The following is a 23,503-nucleotide window of genomic DNA, read 5'->3' on the forward strand; positions in this document are numbered from 1 at the left end:
GTCCCGCCGCCCGCGCCCCACGGCGCCCCCGGCGGCGGGAGGACCCGGCCCCGGCCTGCGCCGGCGGTAACCCCCCCCCCACCCTCAACCGGGGGCTACCCCACCGCTCCGGCCCCGGTGATAAAAGGGAGAGGGCGAAAAAAGAGATATGGCCCAGAGCATCAGGGCAGCCCTCGCCGTGCTCCTGTCAGAGGCCGGTGAAGCCGTGATTAAGACAAGCAGAATCAAGCTGCGTAAACTTGAGACTTCCCCTCAGGACTTCAACCCCTCACCTTTCTTCCAAATAATAATTCTCTAATGCTGAGTAACAATACTGTTATTCTAGAAAAATGTTTGAGTTCGACACCTGAAAAAGTAGCGTGTTGTGAGTAAAAGATGGTCTTCTAAAGAACAGAGGTATCTCAACTACACGGTTTAGGTTTTTAATTTTAAAAAACCCTGAAAACTGAATCTCAACAGAAAACCAAAAACTACTGCAGAGCCAGAGGTCTGAGGTATTTAACAGTAAGCATTTTTGTCATATAGAGACAGAATCTCAATTTATGCTTACTGTCCCCTAAGCACTACACTTTGTTTTGCTTCTTAATTCCTCTAAACCATGCTCTTCCCTCTCCCCTTCCTAGGAGAGGCTAACCAGCGAGCTGTATAACAGGGTGTGCTTCACCTTGCCCCCTTTCAGAGACTACACACACACTGAGAAAAAAAGGCTCTCATGGCCTTGGCCTGCGAGGAAGGAGGACATGAGGAGAGGGGGAACACGGGGACCGAACACAGCCCAGATGCCAGGGGCCCTGCTGCCATCCATGATTCCCACCTCTTAAAAGAAATAGAGGAACATATATATGTAAACAGTTCTAAGGCTCAGGCTCTGATCCTACTTGTCTGGCATAAAATATGTATATATATTTTTAAAAAAGAATCCCAGCACTACACAATGCACTAAGGCAGTGCTCAACCTCAGTCTGTGTTTTCCAGCAGTATCAATGACTGTTTCTGCATGAGAAAGCTGTTTTGAAGACAGCAAACAAAAAAATGACTCTCTACTTTTACAAGCTATTCCTTTGATATATATATATATGTTCATTAGAATGGAAAACCATTGTAGAGAACGACATTGCAATTTTCTTTGCAACTAGCAGACTAAAACATGGTTTCATCTGTACATCTCTGCTCAGTCTAATTTTTACCATGGAAAAAGAAGAAAGGACACACTTTAAAAGTAAATAAGGAAATATTGGATTGTTCTTGTGACTCTCAGGCAACTTTGTGGAGGGATGGCAGTACCTTTAATTTATTTATTAACTTTTTAATAGCATGCAGATCATTTACAGGAAAAGTGTAATTTGGTGTAAGAAAATAGATAAGCTAAATCTTAAGACTTTTGTACACCTAGATCCTAAGCATAGAAAGAAAAACTTTCCTACACAAAGAAATGCTATTCTGAAATTACTACTGGAATAAGAGTATTTTTCACCCTAATTATTTTGATCTTTTGAAGACCAAAAGAACACACACAGTTGAAAAAGCATGTATTTTCAACCGAGAAACAGAATATCCTGTCAACTACTCAAATTTTGTGTGCTGTTCAAAAAGATCTGTATTATATAGAGCAAAGTATTAACAAAGTAAACACAACTATAACAAAACCAACATTAAATTTTTATTATTTCAAACATTACAAAAGTTAGGGAACAGTTTAAAACAGTGAAAAGGCCCACATTTAACATCTAGAAGTTTGTCTGCAATTGCATGCACACAACCACATGACGTTGATCCAAGAGAAACAAATACTAATGATTTTGAAGTATCAAAAAAATTTATGTTTCCACTAGCAATCTTGGATAGAAACTTCTCAGTAATAGTCTAGAGTATGAGGTAGTATATAACTATAACAGATCTGTCAAGTGAAGGATATTTTGTATTGTACTTATGCTATCATCTTTACTAAAAATACAACCTGAGCATGTAAACTTGGTCATTGAGCCGAATCTCTAGTTTTGTTTCTCAGGAATTTTGAAAAGACTACAGATCAGATAAACTGAAACCAGAGTTTTACTGTGATGTTCAACTTGGCAGCATTTCACTTCAACAGAATTCTCTGCTAAATACTTTAGTTCATAAAAGGGAATTATGTGAATCAACATCACATTTCTCCCAAGTGCATGCAAAATCAAGGAATTAGGGAAGTCATCAAGAGATCTTCATTAAAGATTAATTACATTATGTATGAAATGGTAAAAGACGAGTATTTTAAAAAGCAAAAGTACACTTCAAAGAAGAATGTGAGGCATTGAAGAAGGGAAAGAATATTTTCCTAATTGTTTTCCAAACAGTACAACACAGCATCTTACTTAGGAATTCTAATAAATGGAATTACTGCACGTAAACTACTTTTTAAAGTCTTTGAAACCGAACTGAGTGCAGAAAAATATGACTCAGTGCAGTATTGGTTTAGTCCCCTCCTCTGCCTCAAGTGTTTCCCCATTCACTTCTGCAGGTAACTGCTTATCAAGATAAAAGTGAATAATGAAGTAGCTATCCAGTATCTGAATGAACACAACAGTTCATATAATGAACACAACAGTTCATATTTCTGGTTTGTTACACATACACCCATACTAAAATGACCATCTTAACAGTCAGCTTAAAGAAATGTGTATTGTTATTTTACTGAAAGAAACCTTTAAAATTGTTTAAAATTGTCATTCAGATTAACCAGTGCACATTTGTACCCCACAAACTATTTACATCCAGCAGCACCAGAAGAAAATACCCAAATGCCTGTAAAACTCTCCATCTTCACAATCACAAAATGTTACACTTGTGGATACTTTCATGAGCCCCTGCTGGAAGACTGAAGATGTAGCAAGTTAAGGAAGCATTTTGATACAACATATCACCTTCACAACAAAAAAAAAAAAACACCAAAAAAAAAAAAAAAACACCAAAAACAAAACAGAACCTGTTTCCATATGTATTGGTATAGAAAGCCACTAAGGAGGTTTTTCCCTATTTAAATAGGAGCTGGAAACAGTCATAGCTAGAGCAAACTCAGTACAATGCCAGAGAGAAAAAAAAAAATGACAAAAATGACAAGTCCTCTGAAAGTTACACCATCTTCCATTCTAACAATATCATTCATGAACTGTTCTCTCACCAGATGTGTTTAAATGCACAGTACTTCCAAGGAAGACTGATCACATTGACATTAAGTTGCCAAGAAACTATGACGATGAATGCAAAAGCACTGAACATTAAAATTTCAGGCCTCAAAATTAAAAGAAATTATGTCAAGGTTGACTCACAAATGAGCATGGACTTTTATTTCTACATTTGAAGACACTGAAGGTTCTAGATCCATCCATTAGCTTGATCCCAAGTACATTTTTGGCATATTGAACTGGCACATTTTGTACTGTGTTGCCAATCAGTGTCACAGGTGTAACCTAAATTATTTAAGATCTACCCGTCCTTATCTCTAACCTCAAGAAACCAGTCTTACCTTTCCCCTTTCACAAAGCAGCGTGGAGGAAAAGGATATCATTGCCTCAGACTGCAAATGGCAGAGCAGCTTCTCCAAGGGAGGATAGCGGCACAGGGACGGAACACAGCCCACCATGATTAGTTTGTGCTTGGCTCTTGTGATAGCAACATTAAGACGTCGCCAGTCCTTCAGGAGGGTGCCAAGCTGTTAAAAAAAAATAATTTGCTTTTAATTTTCTTACTTAAAATTCAAGATTTACTGTAGATGGATACATTTTGAAAATGAGGATTTTAACTATTAAAGTTGACTGAAAGTTAATATGACCAACTTACATTTTCATCATAACTGTTTCTAACAAAAGATACGATTATGATACTTTTGTCTCTGCCTTGGTATTTGTCTACTGTGTTGACTTCCACTCTGTTCTCCTTCAATTTTGTCATTAAATCAGTGATTGTTTTCAATTGATGTCTGTATGGTGATATAATGCCAATGTCTGAAGGTTTACAGCCAGCCTGAATGAAGAAGAAACAGAAGGAAAAAAAAATTGTCACTGCAGCTAGCTTGGGATACTCATTACTTTCAGAAGACCCTCAAGAATTTTTTTTCTTTTTTTTATTTTTAAATGCTGCAAGATATTATGTCTACACTAAGCTGTGAATGAAACTATGTATAACTGGGACTCACAAAAGAAAGTAGAAAATATTAGTTACTGCAAGCTGCCAAACTTTGTCTTAACTAGTACAAAGACACATATCCTTGAAATCCTCATTTTTCTTCCTCAAACTGTGACGTGAACATGCAGAACTCCTAGTCTGTACTACTCCTGAAGTTGACTAGCTGAAATAAAGAAGAAAGGTAAATCCTCTTCCCTCCCTCACAGGAAGTCCTCATCTCTTAAAATAATCTGGCATTCAGTTTTTTTTGTATTCCAAATCCAACCAGGCAAAGGACAAGGAACTGAATACAGACCCTCAAGCTTCCCACTATACTGACATGCAGTCAACCTTTAATTTATCCTTAAAGTTATTTCTGAAAGAATAACCCAAGACATATAGTCGCCATTACTATAGCAACGTAAAAGGTGTCCCTCAGAACAATGTAATAATGTGAAAGATACCTTAATAAATAAAGATGTGAGGAAGAGTACTAGTTTAGCTTCTGTAACATTACTTACACCACCTTTTTCTGCGTGTTCTGGTGCTGGGACCTTTAGAAAAAATAAGCAGAAAATAATGACTTTTGTTGTCTACAATGGCATACTATATTCTGATCCCTAACTTGCCATATCATATGCGTTCTTATAGGAACAGTTTTAATGAAAAAGTAAAGGCTAAATGCTAAATTTTAGAGAATATGAACCTATACTGTAGCTTCAGAACACTGCATTTGCAAAACAAGTTGAAACAATCCGCTGAAGTGAGTTTCTAGTATTAGCAAGTCACCTTAAGAAACTGCCAAAGCTTGATCTTTACAGTTCACACAATATATATCACATATTAAAAAAAAAATGCCGTTTCCCAGCCTGACAAGGTAAAACACCAAACTATATTTTACATGGGATTTTCATTTTAATGCTTTCCACACACTGATGTTTACAGCAAATTTCCCCATTTCCACAGGATTTTTTTGTTGTTTTTTTTTTGTTTGGTTTTTTTTTTTTTTTTAATGTTTGGAAGCCTACATTTAAACCTATAGGAAAGCCTACATAAAGAACTATCCAAAATGGTAGTATTAAATTTAACTTCCAAATTAAAAAGTACTCACTGAATTTGCAGTCTCTTAACTCTTTACTCCCTTTCCATGCATCATGTATGAATGAGACCAGAAAGCCAGGACGTAAGCTCTTGTAATTTCAGTATCACAGTTTTATATTTTATTCTCTTTGCTTAGCTCTTGCCTTCTCTGAAGTTTAAGTAGCAACATTAGTAATGAACACGTCCCTGATGTTATCTTAAGTAAACTGGCACGCAGCTAAACATCTGGAGTCAAGTAACAAACCTCTTTCTTTAAAAACAATCCAAAACTGAGCATGCACTAAATCTGACTATGCTTTCCAGCTCTGAATGCTATTTACTGCTTTATCCATTCCCCTATTTGCCTCTGTTACTAGTGACACACAGCGACTTTGTCTTAAATGCCACTTTGTTCAGTTTTCCTTCTAAATTTTTATGACCGCGTTGACACCAAAAATGGGAGGTGATACAGTCCAGCTGAAAGCAATGCTCTCAGAATCCTATTACAACTAGTTTTACTTCTCCAACCAACCACCTCTATATCACCTGAATGGCTGAATTTGGAGATTTCAATAATGTTTAACATACGGGTCAACTAATACATCGCTAATATTCGTAAGACTATTCCACGTAAGTGGTGTCTGCTTGCTAGAGCAGTACTGCTGCACGGGTACAGAATCTGACAGTGTACAAAACGCATCAAAAGCTTCACAAATCCAGGAATGCAGCTGACTGCATAGCTCATTAACTGTAATCTGTGTTCAATCCTTAGCACAGTAAAGCACTGCAAATGAACAAAAAAACAACTTAGAGATTGACAAATCCATATGTGACACTGCTGCAACTCTATATAGTGGTCTTCTTGAAGCAGCATATATATACTAATAGTAGGTTACTGCACCCACAAGTTTATTTTAGGATTCATGCCATGTGCAAAAAAAGTAGTCTGTGTTGTAGTGCTTACACAGGGTTACTACATACTTCAGCAAGAATCTTATTTCTCTGCAACGTCCTCCAAGCTTCTTTCACATAACATAGTGTGTTCACAGTATGTTGTGTGGATTATAGAAGCAGAAAATATTTTATTTCTTAGTAGAAGATTCAATTGTCTTTTCCAAAACAGCAGTTTCTCCATAGCTTGTCTCTCAACAGCTACACATTCAATACTTAGTGTAAGCTAACTTGTTTTTACACTGCTACCATGCATGGAGTCTAACTGTTGTTATGACCAGTCATATCACAACTGAATTAAGAGCTAGTGTTATAGCTGTGCTGTTGGTTGTGTGGTGTTTTTGTTTTGGTTTGGTTTTTTTTTTAAGATTTGTTATTCTGAAAACATCACCTAAGAAGCCTCCAAACTTGCACATGCTCAAGTTTTCTTCAGCAGAAATGCACTGCTTTAATGAAAAGTTGGTTTCTCTCCACACTAGCATTAATGTAGCCAAAAACTATACAAAAACTGTTTTAGAGGGAAAAAGTTCTGAAAGCTAGGTTATGCTTATGATACCACATGCTTACATTTGTATTTATTATGTTCAAATAGTACCCCAAAAACAGCATGACAAAATCAACTTTAGCCTAGAATTACTCCAAAGACTGGCACGAAGTCAAGGTTATAGTTTTTCAACATTCAGACCCAAGCTGTCAGAGGAAGTGCAGACTGATACAGGGTTTCGCAGAAAAGGAGCAAATACATAACCAATTACTGTCATGAACATGTCACATTATTAAACAGAAACAATACTTTATTCTTTTTTTGAAAATAAGCATAATAAATACAAGCTTCCTCGTGTTGTCATATGATATTTTTTCCTCTCCTTTCTCCCCTATTATACTATACCCTGCCAAGTATGTTTCTTCAACTTTTCTTGGTTACACTACCAACAACAGCAGACAGGGAAAATGCACACTCAAAATTCAAAGAAAACAAAACAAACGCTAGGTTTATTTCTTCTTGTGTTTGGTGGGGGCTTTGGGGTTGGGTTTGGTTCTGTGGGGTTTTTTCCCCCCTCTATTACTACATGGAGTTTTCACAGGAAAATCCAGAACCAGACAGAAAACCTCCAAAAATACATGACAGGCTGGGGGGAGTGGCTGGAGAACAGCCCTGCGGAGAAGAACTTGGGGGTGTTGGTGGATGGAAAACTGTCAGTGTTTCGTTTTTTCTGGCAAAAATTTGAGTGTCCACAAAAGGATACACCTAAATCAACTTACTCCTTCCTCACACTTCGGTGTATAGATTATCTGCAAAATTCAATGGAGAATTACAATTATTCCTGCCACTGGCACACAGCTTCAACACCACTGACCCTCAGCTGCTGGAAAAGAAGTCACTCTATGGTTGCAAGGGCATCCACTGTGGCTACACGCTTTGGGCTGCATTCTGTACATGAGAACAAAGTTTACAGTATATTCAATATTTTCTGGAATAATAGCTGAATTGAACTTTTCAGCTCCTCTTAGATGCCATGTTTTCAGCAGCAGGTGTACCACTCCAACTGATCAGCTACACTAACAACCTTTTCGTGTGTTGCACATTTCATATATAACTAGAAAAAAGACTTTTTTTAAAGTTACATATTTTACCCTACCTAAGCTGCCTGAAGTTTTAGACATTGACTGTATTGAGAACTGGCATCACAAATACAATTTTGAAAGGAGAACATAGCAAACTTTACCTTCTCTGTATTCAGAAAACACACAGGTGTGTCTGGATCAAGTACTTCTTTCAACCATGTTCTTGAAGCATCTCCAAGCTCCAGTTTCATTTTTTTTAGGTTGGGTAAGTTAACAGTGGCATTTGACACCTTCTCTGAGCCACATTCCAGTTTGCCTTCATACACTAACATGTTACTCAGTGACATAATTTTCCTAAAGATTTAAAAAACAAGAAAAGGCACCAAATCTCGCGGCTTCAATCCCACATTAAAACACCAATGTAACAAAAGTTTAATATACCTATTCATTCTGTATTGCACAGTTAATTGGACAACAGCATTTTGGTTTTGTTCCAGCCTTTTGAATAAGCTTTCACTCATGCCAAGATCTCTGTTACAAAACAAAACAAACCCACAACATGTCAGTGAAAACATTCCAAGAGCCTTCTCATAATTCCTGTTACTAATAATTGTCCAGCAGCATTTTATCTTACCTTGCTTCTGCATTCAGTACAAGTGGAGGCAGCTGCTGATGATCTCCCACCAGCACAAACCTTTTGGAGCAGAACAGTGGGCCCAGACAGATGAGCTGGCTTATTTGGGAAGCTTCATCAACAATACAGAAATCAAATTGCTTCTGAACAAAGATGGGGTGATTTACTCCCATGCAAGATGTTGCTACCACTGGCTGAAAAATTAAGGATAAGGTACATCTTATATCCTTTAGCACCATTTTCCAGGTTCGAAGAAAAAATAATATTTCCCATTAAACTGAAGTGTAAAATAAAGCAAATTATTAATCATCTAAATGGACCAGTATACCTTACATACATATTGGCCTCACATATTCTTGCACTGATTGCAAGTGAGAAACAAAAACAGCTTTAGAGCAGGCTGTAGTAAATAACTTGTTCCTGTCGTGTTCAGAGTGATATCAGGTTCTATGCATATACAATTCATGGAGTGTGCTGAAATGACTGCTGTAGCAAATTATGTGCTTTGTTTTTTAAATTCCAAAGAGAAGATAAAACAACAACAGCAGCACAGTTCCTACCACTGCTGTGCTTCCACTGCAATCCAAAATGACTAAAATATGAAACCTTAAGTCATTTCCCTTATGACTTCAATCATTCCCCTGCACTGTCTACTAACAAAAAAAGTATATGGCAGCCTTTGCAAAGTTGGCATTTACTCCCATCTACCACAAAGCTTCATTCTTTCAGTGAATTTAAAGCTGCCACTGACTCAGTTTACCCAGCTCCCATTATGGTTTGCATTAATAGTCACACAGGCAGCACTAATCTTTCAATGAAAAATTAGTTTGGCCAGGTCATCTCCACAGTACTCCACTTCCTCTTCCCCATCTGCTGATTGTACAAGTGACACAACGAGCACAAGTGGGAGGGCAAAAAAAGAACAAACAGCAGCAACATGGGAATAAAGATAGAGGTGGTTGCAGCAGTTAATTACCACTCCCCCACACAAGATCTTCAATAACAGCACTGGAATCTTTGGGACTTATTATTTACAATTATAAGTTACGTTGTGTGGACATAAACAATGCTTCTCAACTTTCAGACTGTTAATGTTGGTCATTACTGACTATAAAGAAATTGAAGCAATGCAGAGATTGAGTATCTTCTTCAGCTCAGATTTCTTACAGCTGTAACACACCTTTGGGATGGGTTCCTTCTCTGCAGCATCCAAGCAAACAGAATACTAATGTAATTATCCTTAATAATTTGCAGGGGTAGGAAAAAACAACAAACACACTTTTCTCACCTGACTGTTATAGATCTCTTCCAAATCTGCTGGAGATTTAATTGATTTAGACTTGCAAATTTCTTCTTCTGTAAATTTCTGTATATCTGGATGAACCTTCTGAGCTCGCCCCAAGCGCAAGAAACCAACTTTGAATTTGGCTAGTTTTAGCAGGATATTGTCTACAGCAGTGTGTGTAAAACTAGTCAGAAGAACACTGAAGCCACAAGCAGAAAGAATCCTCACCTAATGAGTGGCAAAGGGAAAGAAGAAGTAATTAGTTCATGTACAAGAATCAGCAATACAGTGTTTGATTAAGTAAAAAATACAAGAAGTTTTGGAGGGAGCCAATAAGAAGTACAACTTCATTAATATCGGTCTTCACAGCCATATCTGCCTGTTAGCTATTGTCAAAGCAATATGGGCAATAGAACTGCCCATAAAAAGCAGGCTTACTGTGCAGACTGCAAACAGAGGGAGCTAAGAACATCCACGCACACTCGCAAACTGCAACTGAAATGAATGAACTGTGCTCTAAAGATCCCCACTGTAAGAACAAGCCATGCAGCTCATTCCCACACTGTTCCCCATGACGAGCTGATCTGATAATAGCAGCAGCTGTTTGCACTCCAGCCCCCCTCTTTCCCCACAAGTTTGTGACAACTGGAAGTGAGAGGACACTGCTATTCCAAGAAAAACCTCACTCAGCCCACAGCCTGTTTCCAGTACACTCCTACAGTCTGCTCCTGGGGAAAGAGAACCACCAACTGGAGGAGACGGCTGGCAGGCTGCACACAGCTTCAGCGCCGTGGGTTTGTGCAACTTACAGTGGACAAGTTACTGACTTCCCCAAGGAGTCTCTTTTGACCTGCAACTTGAGGTTTGAGGACTTGCTGATATTTGGGGCCAAAGAATTTTACATTCAAGTGTCACAGAAGTGAATAAATATCACACTTCAATCTCCTCCCTCCCACATATAGTCCTACACAAGCAAAAGAGAATCCTACTCCACAATATACATTTTTAGTTCTACCAAATATAAGTTCTTAAGCAAAAAGAAATGTGTTTTCTTTGAAATTATGCAGATACCAGGAAAGTAAGTCATGATACTTAATTTTGGACAGTATGCTTTATACACAGTTTGTTTAATGTTATCCTCTAAATATCACAAAAAAAAATTCAAACATCAAGGTACACAATCTTACCAGAGCACATATTGTAGTAGTTTTTCCTGTTCCAGGCATACCCACAATAAGTGTGTAGTCCTTTGAAAGTAGCACTTGTTTCATTGCCTGTTTCTGAGGCTTATTTAGACCTTTAAGAAGAAAAATCAAAATGAAATGTCTACACTTCATAATTATTGTAATTGCTAAAGTTAATGAAACAAAACTAGCAATTCCTTCTCCATTAAAGCCCTTAAAGAAGAGGATTGAGCAGAGTAAGTCTGTAGGTTCTAATGAAATAATGATATTAAACACAAAACACAAGACATAGTACAAGGTCTGCACTACAGTTGAAATAAATCACTGAAGACATTTTTATTCTTACACTTTTTGTGACTTGCTTTTCTTAATACACTAAAAGATTGCCTCCATATGACAGTGTGTACGGGTATTTTTATTTTATCATACCCACTTTTACATTCAGACATACAGTTCACAGCACAGAGAAATTAATTGCACATGTAGCACCACCTTGTTTAAAAGAAATGTTACATTAGAGCTGTTTTTCCCCAGTCTGATGCAAAGCAGTAGCATGTTCCAGCTATTCGGACTAAGTAAAGCTCATGCAAAAAGCTAAGTGTTCAGACTGAGTTTTTATAAAAAGTTCTTTTTGCGCTAAGACAATTCCATCAAATATCTGTTTTCACAGACAACCTGTCATAAGACAAGGAAATATTCTCACCAAATGAGACACTGCCACATACCTAAATAAATTTTGTTTTTAAAGAAATAAGTGCCACAAGGCATCACACACTACAGAGCAGCCAATGAGTCAGCAAGAGTGATTATATTATATTCCAAAACCCATCTCATTCCACTTCCTCTGTCTGCTTCCTCTATCCCAAGAGCTTTCCCTGTTCCTTCCTTGTGTAAAGGTTAGAGAGCTAATCCTATGGCACTGTCTGAAACTGCAAGACACAGCAACTAACAAAAGTAAAACCAAGTTGTAAACAAGTATCTGGTCAGGTCTTTCAACCAGTTTAAGACTAATTTAATCACAGGAAGACATGCAAGGTAAGAACTTTTTTCATTTTTTAGCAGAAAACTATCACTGGACCTCAAAGTAGGAAAACCCCCTTACATTGGCTATAGAGACCTACTACTAAACAGAGGATTTGGAGGAAAGCAACTTTGTACCCTTTAAAATATTTGCAACAGTTTCCTTTGCTTCTGGAGGAAGGACAGAGCTCAAATGTTGAATAAAACGAGGTTTCTGGAAGTCAATTACCAAGTTACGGAGCCTTTCACTGCGGATTAAAACCAAACAAAAAACAACCAAAAAAAAAAAAAAAAAAAAAAACAAACAAACACACAAAACACAAGAAAAAGGAGTTACCAGTTGAGAAACTTCATCTGAAAATATTGAAACTGTGAAATTAATTTGATTTTTCATACCTGACTGGGGAATCTTTCATCAATTTAGAAAGGTTTTCAAAAGGCACTCCCATGCCAATATCTCCTTCTTCATGATCCAACCTAAATATGGTGTTCTTGGGGAGCTTTGACAAATTCCTGAAGGATGACAGTGACATGGACAAAATAGTCCTGTTCACAGACAGTATGTTGATGATTAAAGTCTTATTACTAAGTGTTATCTTCCCAAGGTCCCAGAGTGAAATAACAGCTAGAAGAAACACACTATTAGCTGATCTAAATAAGACACGTCCATAGCCCAATTCAAAGACAATACAGTCTGAGTAATGAAAGTTACTATTAACACAGTAATCACTGTATCCATATAGTCTCATGTTGGAGACATAAGTAAATGGAGTTTGCAAGAATGCTTATATTCAAGCCACCTAGTTAAACGGACAGGCATATATGCTGACTGACCAAGTGCTGATATTTTTAATCAAGATATAATTTCTGAAGGTTACTTCCCCAAGCCTAGCAAGAAGAGTCAGAACATGTCAGGGCTTTCTGGACACCTAGAAGTACCCTTCCTGAAGCCAGTATCATAGTGTCTTCAAACAGATATTTTTCCTTTTGTTCCATTACCTGCCCAACAAACAGGAGACTTTTGTCACACTGACTTCTCTAACGTAGCCAGTAGCCAAACCAAGTAAACCATTTTCCTCTCCACTCACAACCACTCGATCACCAACCAATAGATTTGTTCCAGGTATGGCACCATTTCTACGTCGGAAAAAGTGTAGATACTGTCCCTCAGAAATTTCCTGCACTTCATCAACTCTGATCATGTTTCCAACACAATCTCCAGCCTTCTCTCTGATGATATCAGAAAAAGAAATACATTTTAATATTAAGATCCTCTCAATAAGGGAAGCATAAAACACTCCACACAAGTAAAAAAGCGATACCAACTACAACCAACCACCAAAGCCAACACACACAAAAAAAAAAAAAAAAAAAAAACAAACAACAAACCACACAAAAAATATATACCCAAACACACATGAGAAACAGGAAGATTAAACAATCACTTCATGATAGCCACTTTGACCAGAAAAGGATTATAAAAATATGTAGAACACATGTACTTGTTCCACCAACAGACTCTAGTATTTAGGCTCAATTTACCTATGTTTTCCTGTTAAAACCCAAATACTGATATATATAGATCCACTTCACTAAACTGTTCCATATTTGCTTACGGAGCTGCTTGTTTCACTTAGCTGTATTTCACTTCTACAGATACCTTGAAATGGGCCTTCAAACCACCAATTATTTTTTCCACAACTGCTGGACCAGGTGATGTACAGTAACATGCTACTTCAGCCAACAAGAGCGCCCTTAGTCTGATTTTATCCGCATTCATAGACACACCTAAGAGTGTGGTCCAAAGTGCACCACTGTTTGTCAAGCAAGCCCTCAGGAAGCCAGCACAACGGGCTGGGCTCAGTCAGCACCCAGCCTCAGTCCTCAGAGGCACAAACAGATTTATACCACTTTTTGCTTCTGAAGGCTGAGGCTGCAGTTTGTTGCTTCTTATGTGGGACTAACAACAACAAAAAAACAAATACCATATCTCAAATATAAAACCAGTAAATCTATTAGGCTAATGTCATCATTAGGTCACATCTCACAAAAAACCCTACTTCTGCAAGTAGCATTTTTGACCATTTCTACAAGCACCAGAAAACATCTTGTTTTCCTTGTGGTGAAAGCACAAACTGACAGTGCCTCATTTCCAGTTATTGAAGGGAACATCATTTGTACCAGGCTAGAAATCGCATCTTACCTTTCCAAGGAAGGTATCATCCATATATTTTTATATCCCTTTTTACCCTCTCCACTTTGCAGCTCCAACGTTAACATTAGATACCACAGGCTGAAATACTCTAAGTGGGAGGGCTTCAGGTGCTGGGTCTCTCTCTCAATAATGGGTACCATAGCAGGAAGAAGAGACACACTGTCCATCTTTTGTTCTACAGCTCTAGGAGTAGAACCAAACACAGAAAAGAGTCAACTTGTATCTTTTTTTCTTGCAAGTCTATATGTACATAATGCCAATCTAAATATATGATGTAACGTACTAGATAGATTAATCTATCATTTCTGAAATAAAGTTGAATCTGTATCTTTTGTTCACAAGAACCATCTCATATTAATAACTTTACATTATCTCTGAAATTCTGAATTATTAAGGACAGTAAGTCAGTCAAAGACCAATTACAGACATTTCAAAGATAGTACTGTATACATTTAGGTAGTTCATCTTTTATTCCTTTTTGGGTAACACATGAATACTATATTGAGATTTAGCTAAGCAGAGGGGATTTATTAAACACACAAGCAGACTACAAGTCAATTTATATCAGAACTAAATATCAATAGACGTTATACCCAATAACATATACAAAACGCAAGCAAAGAGAAAAAAGTTAGTTCAGGAGTGAATAGTTACCCAGTTAGTAATTATCCTGTTCCCATAACAACCTAATATTAGAAGCAATATTTCACAAAAACTAGTTTACAGAAACATATTCTATCTGCTCACAAAGCTAGCTCCCTCAACACACTTTTACCCCTACAGTTTCAAACACAATCAGGCATTATATTTTCACAAGATCACCCCAAAAGCTCTCTTAACATCTCATTTGATTTCTTCAGTATACAATTTTTGTTCTGTTTTTTGTGCAGCATAAAGATAAAACTTATAACAGTTTTTAAAACAATCCAATAACTTTACGTGAAAATTTATCAAATATTTGCTCATGACTTCTCTTTTAAGAGATGCAATAACACTTCAGTATAGTAATATCAAAGTATCATTAATTGCATGATACCCTACAGGGAAACAATCTTCTACAGAGTCAAAGTGAGAGTTTTTTATCCAGCTATAATTCAGCCTCAAAAGTCTGCCCATTTCAAAGAGTTGCAAGAACATAGCTTTTTTACCTCATAATTATTTTTAACTTAGATATAACAGAAATCTATTACCATCATCAAGTATTTATTTTGTTGAGACCTATCTCAGATGTTGTCTTGCAGAAAGTATACCTGAGCAAACACATTAAGTCTCTGCAAGATCAGGGACTTGTACTATGAAAGTTGTAGTGGGGTCTACAAAACATTCTTTCAGGGTGCCAGAGTCCTCAGTAGTGAAATAAGAAACTGTCAACTACGAAAGTGAAATCACGGTATCAAAAGCTACAATTGTTCAAGCTTATTTGAAAACACGAGTCAAACTTCTTTTTTTTACCTGCTGTATAGAAAACAGTTGTGTATTTGGGAGCAATATTTACAGGCTTGACTGTCATCAATTACAGGAGGCAAAGCAGCAAGCTGTGAATGTTTTCCCATGGCAGGTTTATGTGTACTGTGCATTAAGTAGAAGGCCACATGGTTTCTTAACTTCATTAATTCTGTGAAGAAAGGAACAAACAGAGTTTATCTTTCAGGATTTGTTTGTAATAATTTGTAACTCAGAAGTGTCTAGCCGTCAACTTTTTAGTCAGCTAAGAAGTGAGTACTCATATAACAAAGTCTTAGTGGAGTATTAATAAAACAGTTACGTGTTTAACAGAAGCTTATTGGAATTAGCAACATTATAACCAGTGATACATCTCTAAATACAGGTATATTCATGAGATTAAACCTTGTAACTATTACTAAAATACTTCACTTTAATTAAGATAATTATGATTTCTGGGAAAGGGGAAAAACTTTACCTCTTCGGTCCATGCGAGCTCCAGAAACAGGGTACATAGTACCAGTTTTAAGATAAAGAAGAAATCCAGATTCAGGATCTACTCTCCGTTCTAAATTCAACAATGTATAAAGAATAACCTGCAAACATTATATATAAACTTACTACAATGTATTAAAACCAAAATACATTATAAGCTGTATTTATTTTTTTCATCTTTATATGGTGAAGCAGCCATTATTATCACAAGTAATCTAGAAGTCATAAGTAGTAAGCACCTAACCAAGGATTAAAAGGCATCTTCCTTAACTACAGCTTGCAACAAGGCTACTACCTCTAGATCAGGCCAGCTATTTAGAAAGATGCACAACACTGATTCCTGAAGAATTTCACCTCAACCTAACGTTCGAATGTAGGAAGAGACTAAAAAACAGATATTTTAGATATTTCAGAATAAAAGCTATAAATGTGTTTACAAGATGCAAATGTATATATTTCTCACTCCTCAGTTCACTTTCATTTTATATCAGCAGCTTTGGACATGTTAAGATCAGCCACCATCCATAAATCTAGATTATATCACATACAGAGTTTTTAACATTCATAAGACAAAACGGGTCATCTAATAAAAGAGTATATACAGCCACTGATAAGAGAAATTAGACATTTGTTTTTTGTACCTGACTCCTGTGCTCTATGGAGTTAGATTCCTTGCCAGACTTGAGCTCTAATGGCATTATCCTAGACTGTACTCCAGTCCGGCGATGGATTTTCACCCTGGCTGTAACATCAATCTTTCCCTTCAAGCCAAACCTGGGAGACCAGATATTCTCTTCAATGTCTAAGATATCTACAATCTCTATCCTTGAAGACAAATCTTCTTGTTTTTCACCACTTGACCTAAGAAGAAAATAAATCAGAAGTTAACAGTTTAAATACTAAAATGTGTCGTAATTAAATAGTTAATTTTTTTGCATTATAGGCACTCTTTAGGCAGTAACTTCAGAAATGAAGTGCATCGAGTCTCCCTCAAACTATCTTCCCATTAACAGAGGAAGCATCATATCAGAAAGTTACTCTAAATTGCACATTGGCATGTAGCTTTGCTACCCACCTAAATTTCAAAGTTAGAAAAGAATCTTAAGCTAGTTTTAATGGCTTTTGATCTTTTCCGAATAACCACACTCTAAAACACTTAGTTTCTTCAAAACATTTAATGATATACACTGGAAAGTAGCATACAGATTTTACCCAGACCTGCCAGTTCACTGAAACTTTAAACGCTCTGTGGCTATTACAATTAACAGCAAGAAGTCATAGACAAGAAGAGCTCAGCAGCAGTTGAGTAAAATCACCATGTCACTGATAAACTATCTTAGTGAAGAATTACATTTGATTAATAAATAGTTTCACATTCTGATTTGTAGTCTTGCACATATTTACAGTAACTTCTAGCTTAGTCGGTAGATCAAATATGCTTGCTATTGTATTTAGCAAAATTTCTACTTTGTACCACACTGTTTACAAGGATTTTACGACAAATAAGATTTTTATGTCAGATCACCCTCAGTCTTAACGTCCTCCCCAGTACTCTTAATAGCAGCTAAACATGCAGTGCTCATCTATTTTGGCAGTGAAGCCATACATCAGCTCCATTATCACTGAACAGATTTGCATAAAACCTGTTATTCTATAAATTAAAATTGAACCAAACAAGATATAGAAGGTAGAACAGCTTTAACTTTTAATCCTGGCTTCTTACAATTTTAGTTGCATTTTACTTTGGTTAGCTGGATTGTGCATGAAGTCTTCTGCCCATTTAAAAAATGATGGCAAATATTCTTCCACTTCCTGCATTATTTCTGTTTGCTTCAGATTTAAGTGATACCTAAAAAATAAAGCCATGCACGTTAAGGAAACAGAATTAGATTTGCTACTGGTACTAACAAGGTTTTTCCTCATGTACCAACAAAATTAATGGAAATAACTGCCAACTTTTAATAAGCATCTATATATTGTAGATAATGACAGATTCATTCAAGTTAACTCAGTGGATTAATTCATAAAACTATAACTGCGCAACCATTACAAGAGATAGAATACACTATGTTCATTTCTAATGTAACTTTTGAAATGACAGATACAGCACTGTGAAAGCATCGGAACAGTAGATGTGATGAAACAAAACTAATAGACTGCAAGAAAGGAGTACCAGACTCATGCATTTTAAAATTGCTATTCCTATGCTTTATGTGAAATTGGAAACGTTAAAAAAAAAAATTTAAAAAGACCTTTACTTTTTGTCTGAATACACTGATCTGCTACTTGTTCTTCACATACATTTTGACAGGCTTCAGGCCATTTTAATTGGAAAGGAATCATGATCCTCTGCAGTTGCTACAGTTACAAATACACAAGAAAGCAGAAGTCTCATTAAACAGAGCCTAATCATGTGGCACTAGATGATTCAGTGATGGCATTCACTGGAAATAATGTCATTATTCTAGAGCAACAGAGAAATACATGTGGGTTTTGCACAAAAAGGTTCATACAAGTGCAAATGGCCACAGCCAGCACTTATGTAATTTACTTTTCAACCTCAACAAATAGTAGCCTACATATGCAAAGAGGAATTGCAAATCAACTGTTTCAGAGAGGCCCAAACAGACACAAAAGCCTGCAAGTCATCTTAGCAGTCACAGTTTGAAACATCTACCTTCATAAGAGAACTAGAGTAATAAATCTGCTTACAATTTTAGCTTCCAACTCATCTGGGGTTTACAGATATTGACATGGCCCAAAATACACTTTATAATATTCTAGATCTAATAATCTTTTTTTTTACATGACTTGAATTAGTTTTTAATCAAGTCTGTAATAAAATCTTAAAACCATTCATCTTGCCATTTTCTGACGGAAATATGAAGGCTATTTACTTGGCTAGCATTTCCGTCAGCTTTGCAGAGAAAATAAGTTGAAGGTCCTCTAACAACTGAGCCATTAAGTAACTTGATAAAGAATATGAAAACGTCAGACGTCTCAATGCTTGGTCAGTCACAAGTTTCTAGTTCATCTCCTAAGGATCAAAATGAATTATGCTCATCACATTTAACTCAGTTCTGGTAGATGCCTGCAAATCTGATGTTACAGACACCAACACGTCAACACGCTTGGCCCGAAAGAAAAAAAAACCTAACTGCATATAGTTACTCCAGAAGCATAGTTTGGGGATCTATAAAAGTAGCTCAGCAGGGAGGGTAAATTAAATTACATTATGAAGCAGAAAATTATCTTACTAAAACATACCCGTTTCATTAAGCAAGGTATGGGGAGAAGTTTCTGCCAAATGACTAGTGCTACACTTTTTTAAATTATAACTTAGTCAGCTAGTTCAAGTGTTCCTACCCTGTCTTTCACACATAAGATACCTGCTATGGTACTTACATTTCTTTAAGATACTTTTGTCCATACACAATTTTATTTGCTAGTTGTTCTACTTTTTCTTGTGTCAAGTTATTTGTTACTGATTGCTGGAAAATTTCATGAAGAATTGTACCAATGAGTGTTTGGCGTGAACCAGACTCTGAGGCCTGAAACAGAGGTTATATAACACATTATCTATATACATGAAGATTTACACCTAATTCATGCTAATTTTTCTATAAAATTTCCAGTTTTTACTTGCTGCACATGATGGACCGCACTTATTTAATTGCAAGATCATTAGAGCTTTCACCTCGCTAACTAATACCTATTCAAACTGGACTGTGAAAACAGCCAAATTTAAATGTGTGTTTCCTATTGTTTCATCTCCCATTTTTAGCCCAACCCTGATAATGTTAGGATACAATCCCTATATGATTGACAGGTGAGAAACAAAGGCACAGATAAGAATTAATTTTAAGCAAGTTTTGCCTGTGGGCAGTATTAATAGCAGTATTTCCTAACCCAAATACTTGCCTTTGCAATCTTACAGATATTATTTTTTGCACAAACCAGTTTCCTCTGTGTTACCAACTCTCACAAAATTATTCCAAGTATCACCAAAATGGCTCAGAAACCCCTCTGATCATCATCAGGACTGGGCTCTGTAGACTCATGAGAATTTAAAGTGGTAGTAAGTTATGACCCCTGCACAAGCCACCACCAAACAACTGGAAATCTAATCATTGTGGTTTAATTACTTACTGGTATCTTTTACAGACTGGCACTTATGGGTTGCACTCGCAACTGGTGCGTGGTGTTACCCCAGGGTCAGGACTCTCTGCACTGTCCCTTCCAAATGATTAGCTTACTCCCATTACTCCTCTAATGAAGGGCTGACACCATTTTGCAGTCTTAATCTCCTCTTTCAGTCACAGGTTCCCAGCTAGCCTGCTCACCACTCTTCCCCATTTGAATTCTCTTCCCCATTTGAATTTATATTCCTACCATGTCGGGAAGTTTTCCACAGCTGAAACTTTTAGCTGTTGCTTCTCTGCCACCCACATATTAGCAAGGACACTACCACAAGAAACTTTTCCTCTTTCCAAATTCCAGCAGCTGAATTCAGATTCCCAACTTAGCCCACACCAGTTCTTAAGTGAATTGGCTGATTTTTTCAGAGACTTTTATCTTGGCCAAGTGTGGTTATGTTTTCATATGATCAACAAGAGGTATATCCCTCACACAGGATTCATATCCACACAAAACATGGCAAGACATTATAAAAAAAGTTGCCAGAATCTTAATTTGGAAGACCATTTCTTTGTTCCATTAGCTATATTAAGAATACAGGATTATTTCAGTCACAATTCTCAAAAAACACGGGTAGTTCAACCAGAGGTAGACAGTTTCCATTCTAAATTGTTCTATGTCGTAAATATAACGAATAATTAATAGTGACATTTTGCAATACAGCATCTCAGCCACTTTTAAAATTTAGCTAAACCTCTAGTCTCAATGGAACAGCAACCCATTAATACACTTGGCACTCTAGAATTAACACTTACCCTAAATCTTTCGCTCAGCACTGCTCTTCTCATACATCGAATACTATTTGATATCGTAGTGCCAGAAAGCAGCAGATCTGGGTAAAGGACCAGGTATCCAGACTGTTCATTTATGACCCAGGTACCGGAGCTGCGCTCCCCTTCTAAATGAATAATGTCTCCCGGAACAACTGGAACAGACTCCCTATAATGCAATACATTTGAAAAACCATTTGCAAGCTACAGACACGAGGTATTAGAAATTCGACATTAATATGTCAGATTCAACATACTTTGAAGCAGGTGGTTATCGTGGTTCTTTTTAAGAAGTTGACCTAAATAAATTCTGAAAGTGAATAAAGGAATTTTTACTGACAAAACTTCCATACTTTTGACTACTGGATTACACATCAGGACTGTTTGAATGCATGGAAATCCTGCAGACTTAAAGTCATTCCAGATCCATATATTGAGCCATTTCAGTATCGTTATGTTTTATATTGGGGTACTATTTTTTCATTACATGAGATCTACATTTTTACTTAACAAGTCTACTTGCTTCAGAAGCTCAGCAAAATCTAAAAATATTTTTATTGATTTGGAAATGTCAGGGCTCGAGACCTTTTTTATTTTTTCCTTCCAGTACTGAAGCCTCACGCTTTTCTCCCATCTTTCAGGCTTGCATGGAAAAGAAAAGCAGTGCCAAATACCATGTGCATGCCCATGTGTTTCAAAAGACTAAGCTAGTCTTTTCTTCTGTAACACACCGTGCAATGCACAAACACCTGAATTAGAATCCTAGCCTTACTTGAAAAAACTTCTGCAGTACAGCTCAGGCTAAGGTGATTTTAAGAGACTGTATAAAACCTCACATTTCAGACATAGCTTTGTACCTTTATATGTACAATGAGGACACATCGTTTAGAACACTTCTCATTGTTGCAAGACAACACTTAAACAAAATAGCCTACTAAAAGTTTATTGTCTTGCTGTTTGTTAGTACAAATTAAAACTTCAAGATAGCAATATCCACTCAACACAAGTTACACGACATCAGTTCTCCCGAGATGAATATCCATTACACCAATATACTGATAATATTACATTAGATAAAGGTTGTTACAGCATTTCATATCACTTTTAAGACAGCAAAACTCATCTCAAAGGCAATGCAAGCAAAATTGACTTAATAATCCAGTATTTCATCCTCTTTTCAGACATCTACATTTCTGTATGTATTACCAGCCATCCCTAAGAATGCACAGTTCTGTGTCGTCCAGTGACTGAGACGCTGTAAGGGTCAAGTGTTTCTCAGGATCACTTCCATTTCTCTGTATTATGCTGACTTCCAACACACGGTATCTGTTGTTCAACCCATTCCTAAGTATTGTGTCAGGGGAGCCAGACACTTTCTTCTGAAAACTGAAATAACAGCTCATTAATTAACACAAAGACATGACACTATTTCACTATTTGAAAAGAAAATGGCTAACTCATACACAAGAAGATGAAAAGTTTCTAGTATAAACACAACTTTTACCCTCTTCGGTTTTTATATACATTAAGTGTGGGGGTTTAGTTCTATACATGTAGAGCATAGGAAGTTTTCTCTCTGATAATGTTTCCGCTCTGTCTCTTTGGATGACAGGGATGAAAAAACAACAATTTGGACATGAAACATAAGGAAGGAGACATAAATATTAAGTAAATAGCTCTTTACTGCACGTAGTGCTTCCTTTTGGAGTCCATATATCCATATGCATTTAAAAGCTAGTTACAACCATACTGCAACCCTGTACTCGTGAGAAAGCTTGGGTCCTTGAACACCGCAAACAAAGCACGTAAGAATCCCCACAATCACACGATCAGCAAACACGGAGAACTAACTTTCCCCCCGCCACTTAACTTCAACATAATTAGAAGGTTCAGTTTTCAAGTAGCCAGCGGCCAAATTTCCAGATGGAGCGGCCAGGCCAGCCCGACAACCCCGACACCAAGCGCCACCGGCTCCCGGCGCCTGCAGCCCGCGCTACCCACCGCAACTCGCTGAGCAGCGGCGGCTCCCCCCCCCCCCCGTTACCCCGGGGCAGCCCCTCAGCAGCCCTTTCCCGCCTTCCCGCCACCGGGGCCGGAGAGGCGCGAAGCGGACGGGTAACTTCAAATTGCAAACCGCGACCCGCGCTCGCGGCCGCCTCCGCCCGCTTTGTTCTCGACCGCCAGCGCTACCTCTCCGCCATGAACGGCTCGCCCTGCCCCAGCTCCACCACCAGCCCAGGCGGCAACCCAGACCCGCCGCGAGCACACAAGTAAATGGGGACACCCCCTCCTCAGCCGGGCGCCTCACAACACCCACCACCCCCCCACACACTAAATCCCGCCAGGGCGCATGCGCAGTGCAGCCACACTCCCCGCCCATCTCCCGGGAAACCCCGCCCCTCACCCTTCCCAGCTCGGCCACTGGCTGAGAAAGAGTTAGCGCAGCCAATGGGGGTGCCGGGAGGGAGGTTCTCCGCCGGGGCGGGTCGAGGCGCGAGCTTTTCCCGCGCGCGGCTCCCCGCA

The 23,503-nt window shown here is 37.7% G+C and overlaps 1 protein-coding gene across 2 annotated transcripts; it reads right to left on the reverse strand.

Annotated features, from left to right (window-relative positions):
- Positions 1-1,636: 1,636 nt before the first annotated feature.
- Positions 1,637-23,282, reverse strand: DNA2 (DNA replication helicase/nuclease 2). Of its 2 annotated transcripts, none has more exons than XM_032994561.2 (21): positions 23,171-23,282; positions 22,187-22,366; positions 20,966-21,149; positions 19,419-19,564; positions 17,737-17,862; positions 16,655-16,874; positions 15,997-16,114; positions 15,528-15,690; positions 14,064-14,258; positions 12,860-13,090; positions 12,257-12,373; positions 11,999-12,108; positions 10,844-10,953; positions 9,660-9,884; positions 8,372-8,565; positions 8,179-8,268; positions 7,899-8,091; positions 4,605-4,694; positions 3,817-3,999; positions 3,542-3,688; positions 1,637-2,862 (listed from the first exon to the last, which is right to left on the reverse strand). In XM_032994561.2, exons 1-21 carry the CDS (start codon positions 23,179-23,181, stop codon positions 2,806-2,808), a joined length of 3,090 nt encoding a protein of 1,029 aa, XP_032850452.2. In that variant the 5' UTR covers positions 23,182-23,282; the 3' UTR covers positions 1,637-2,805. The 2 variants fall into 2 exon arrangements, with proteins under 2 accessions (XP_032850452.2, XP_032850451.2); XM_032994560.2 differs by having other exon boundaries at positions 12,257-12,406.
- Between the last annotated feature and the right edge of the window lie 221 nt (positions 23,283-23,503).

This window comes from Tyto alba, unplaced genomic scaffold (genome assembly GCF_018691265.1).
Source record: "Tyto alba isolate M040663 unplaced genomic scaffold, T.alba_DEE_v4.0 Super-Scaffold_1, whole genome shotgun sequence".
Taxonomy (NCBI): Eukaryota; Metazoa; Chordata; class Aves; order Strigiformes; family Tytonidae; genus Tyto; species Tyto alba.

Bases quoted from the DNA above. Each gene is read 5' to 3' on its own strand.
- DNA2 (XM_032994560.2), bottom strand. The intron at 19,565-20,965 runs GTAAGTGTTAAT...CCTCTGTTTCAG, and splicing joins TGCTGAGCGAAAGATTTAGG to GCCTCAGAGTCTGGTTCACG. The intron at 12,109-12,256 runs GTATGAAAAATC...TTTAATCCGCAG, and splicing joins ATGAAAGATTCCCCAGTCAG to TGAAAGGCTCCGTAACTTGG.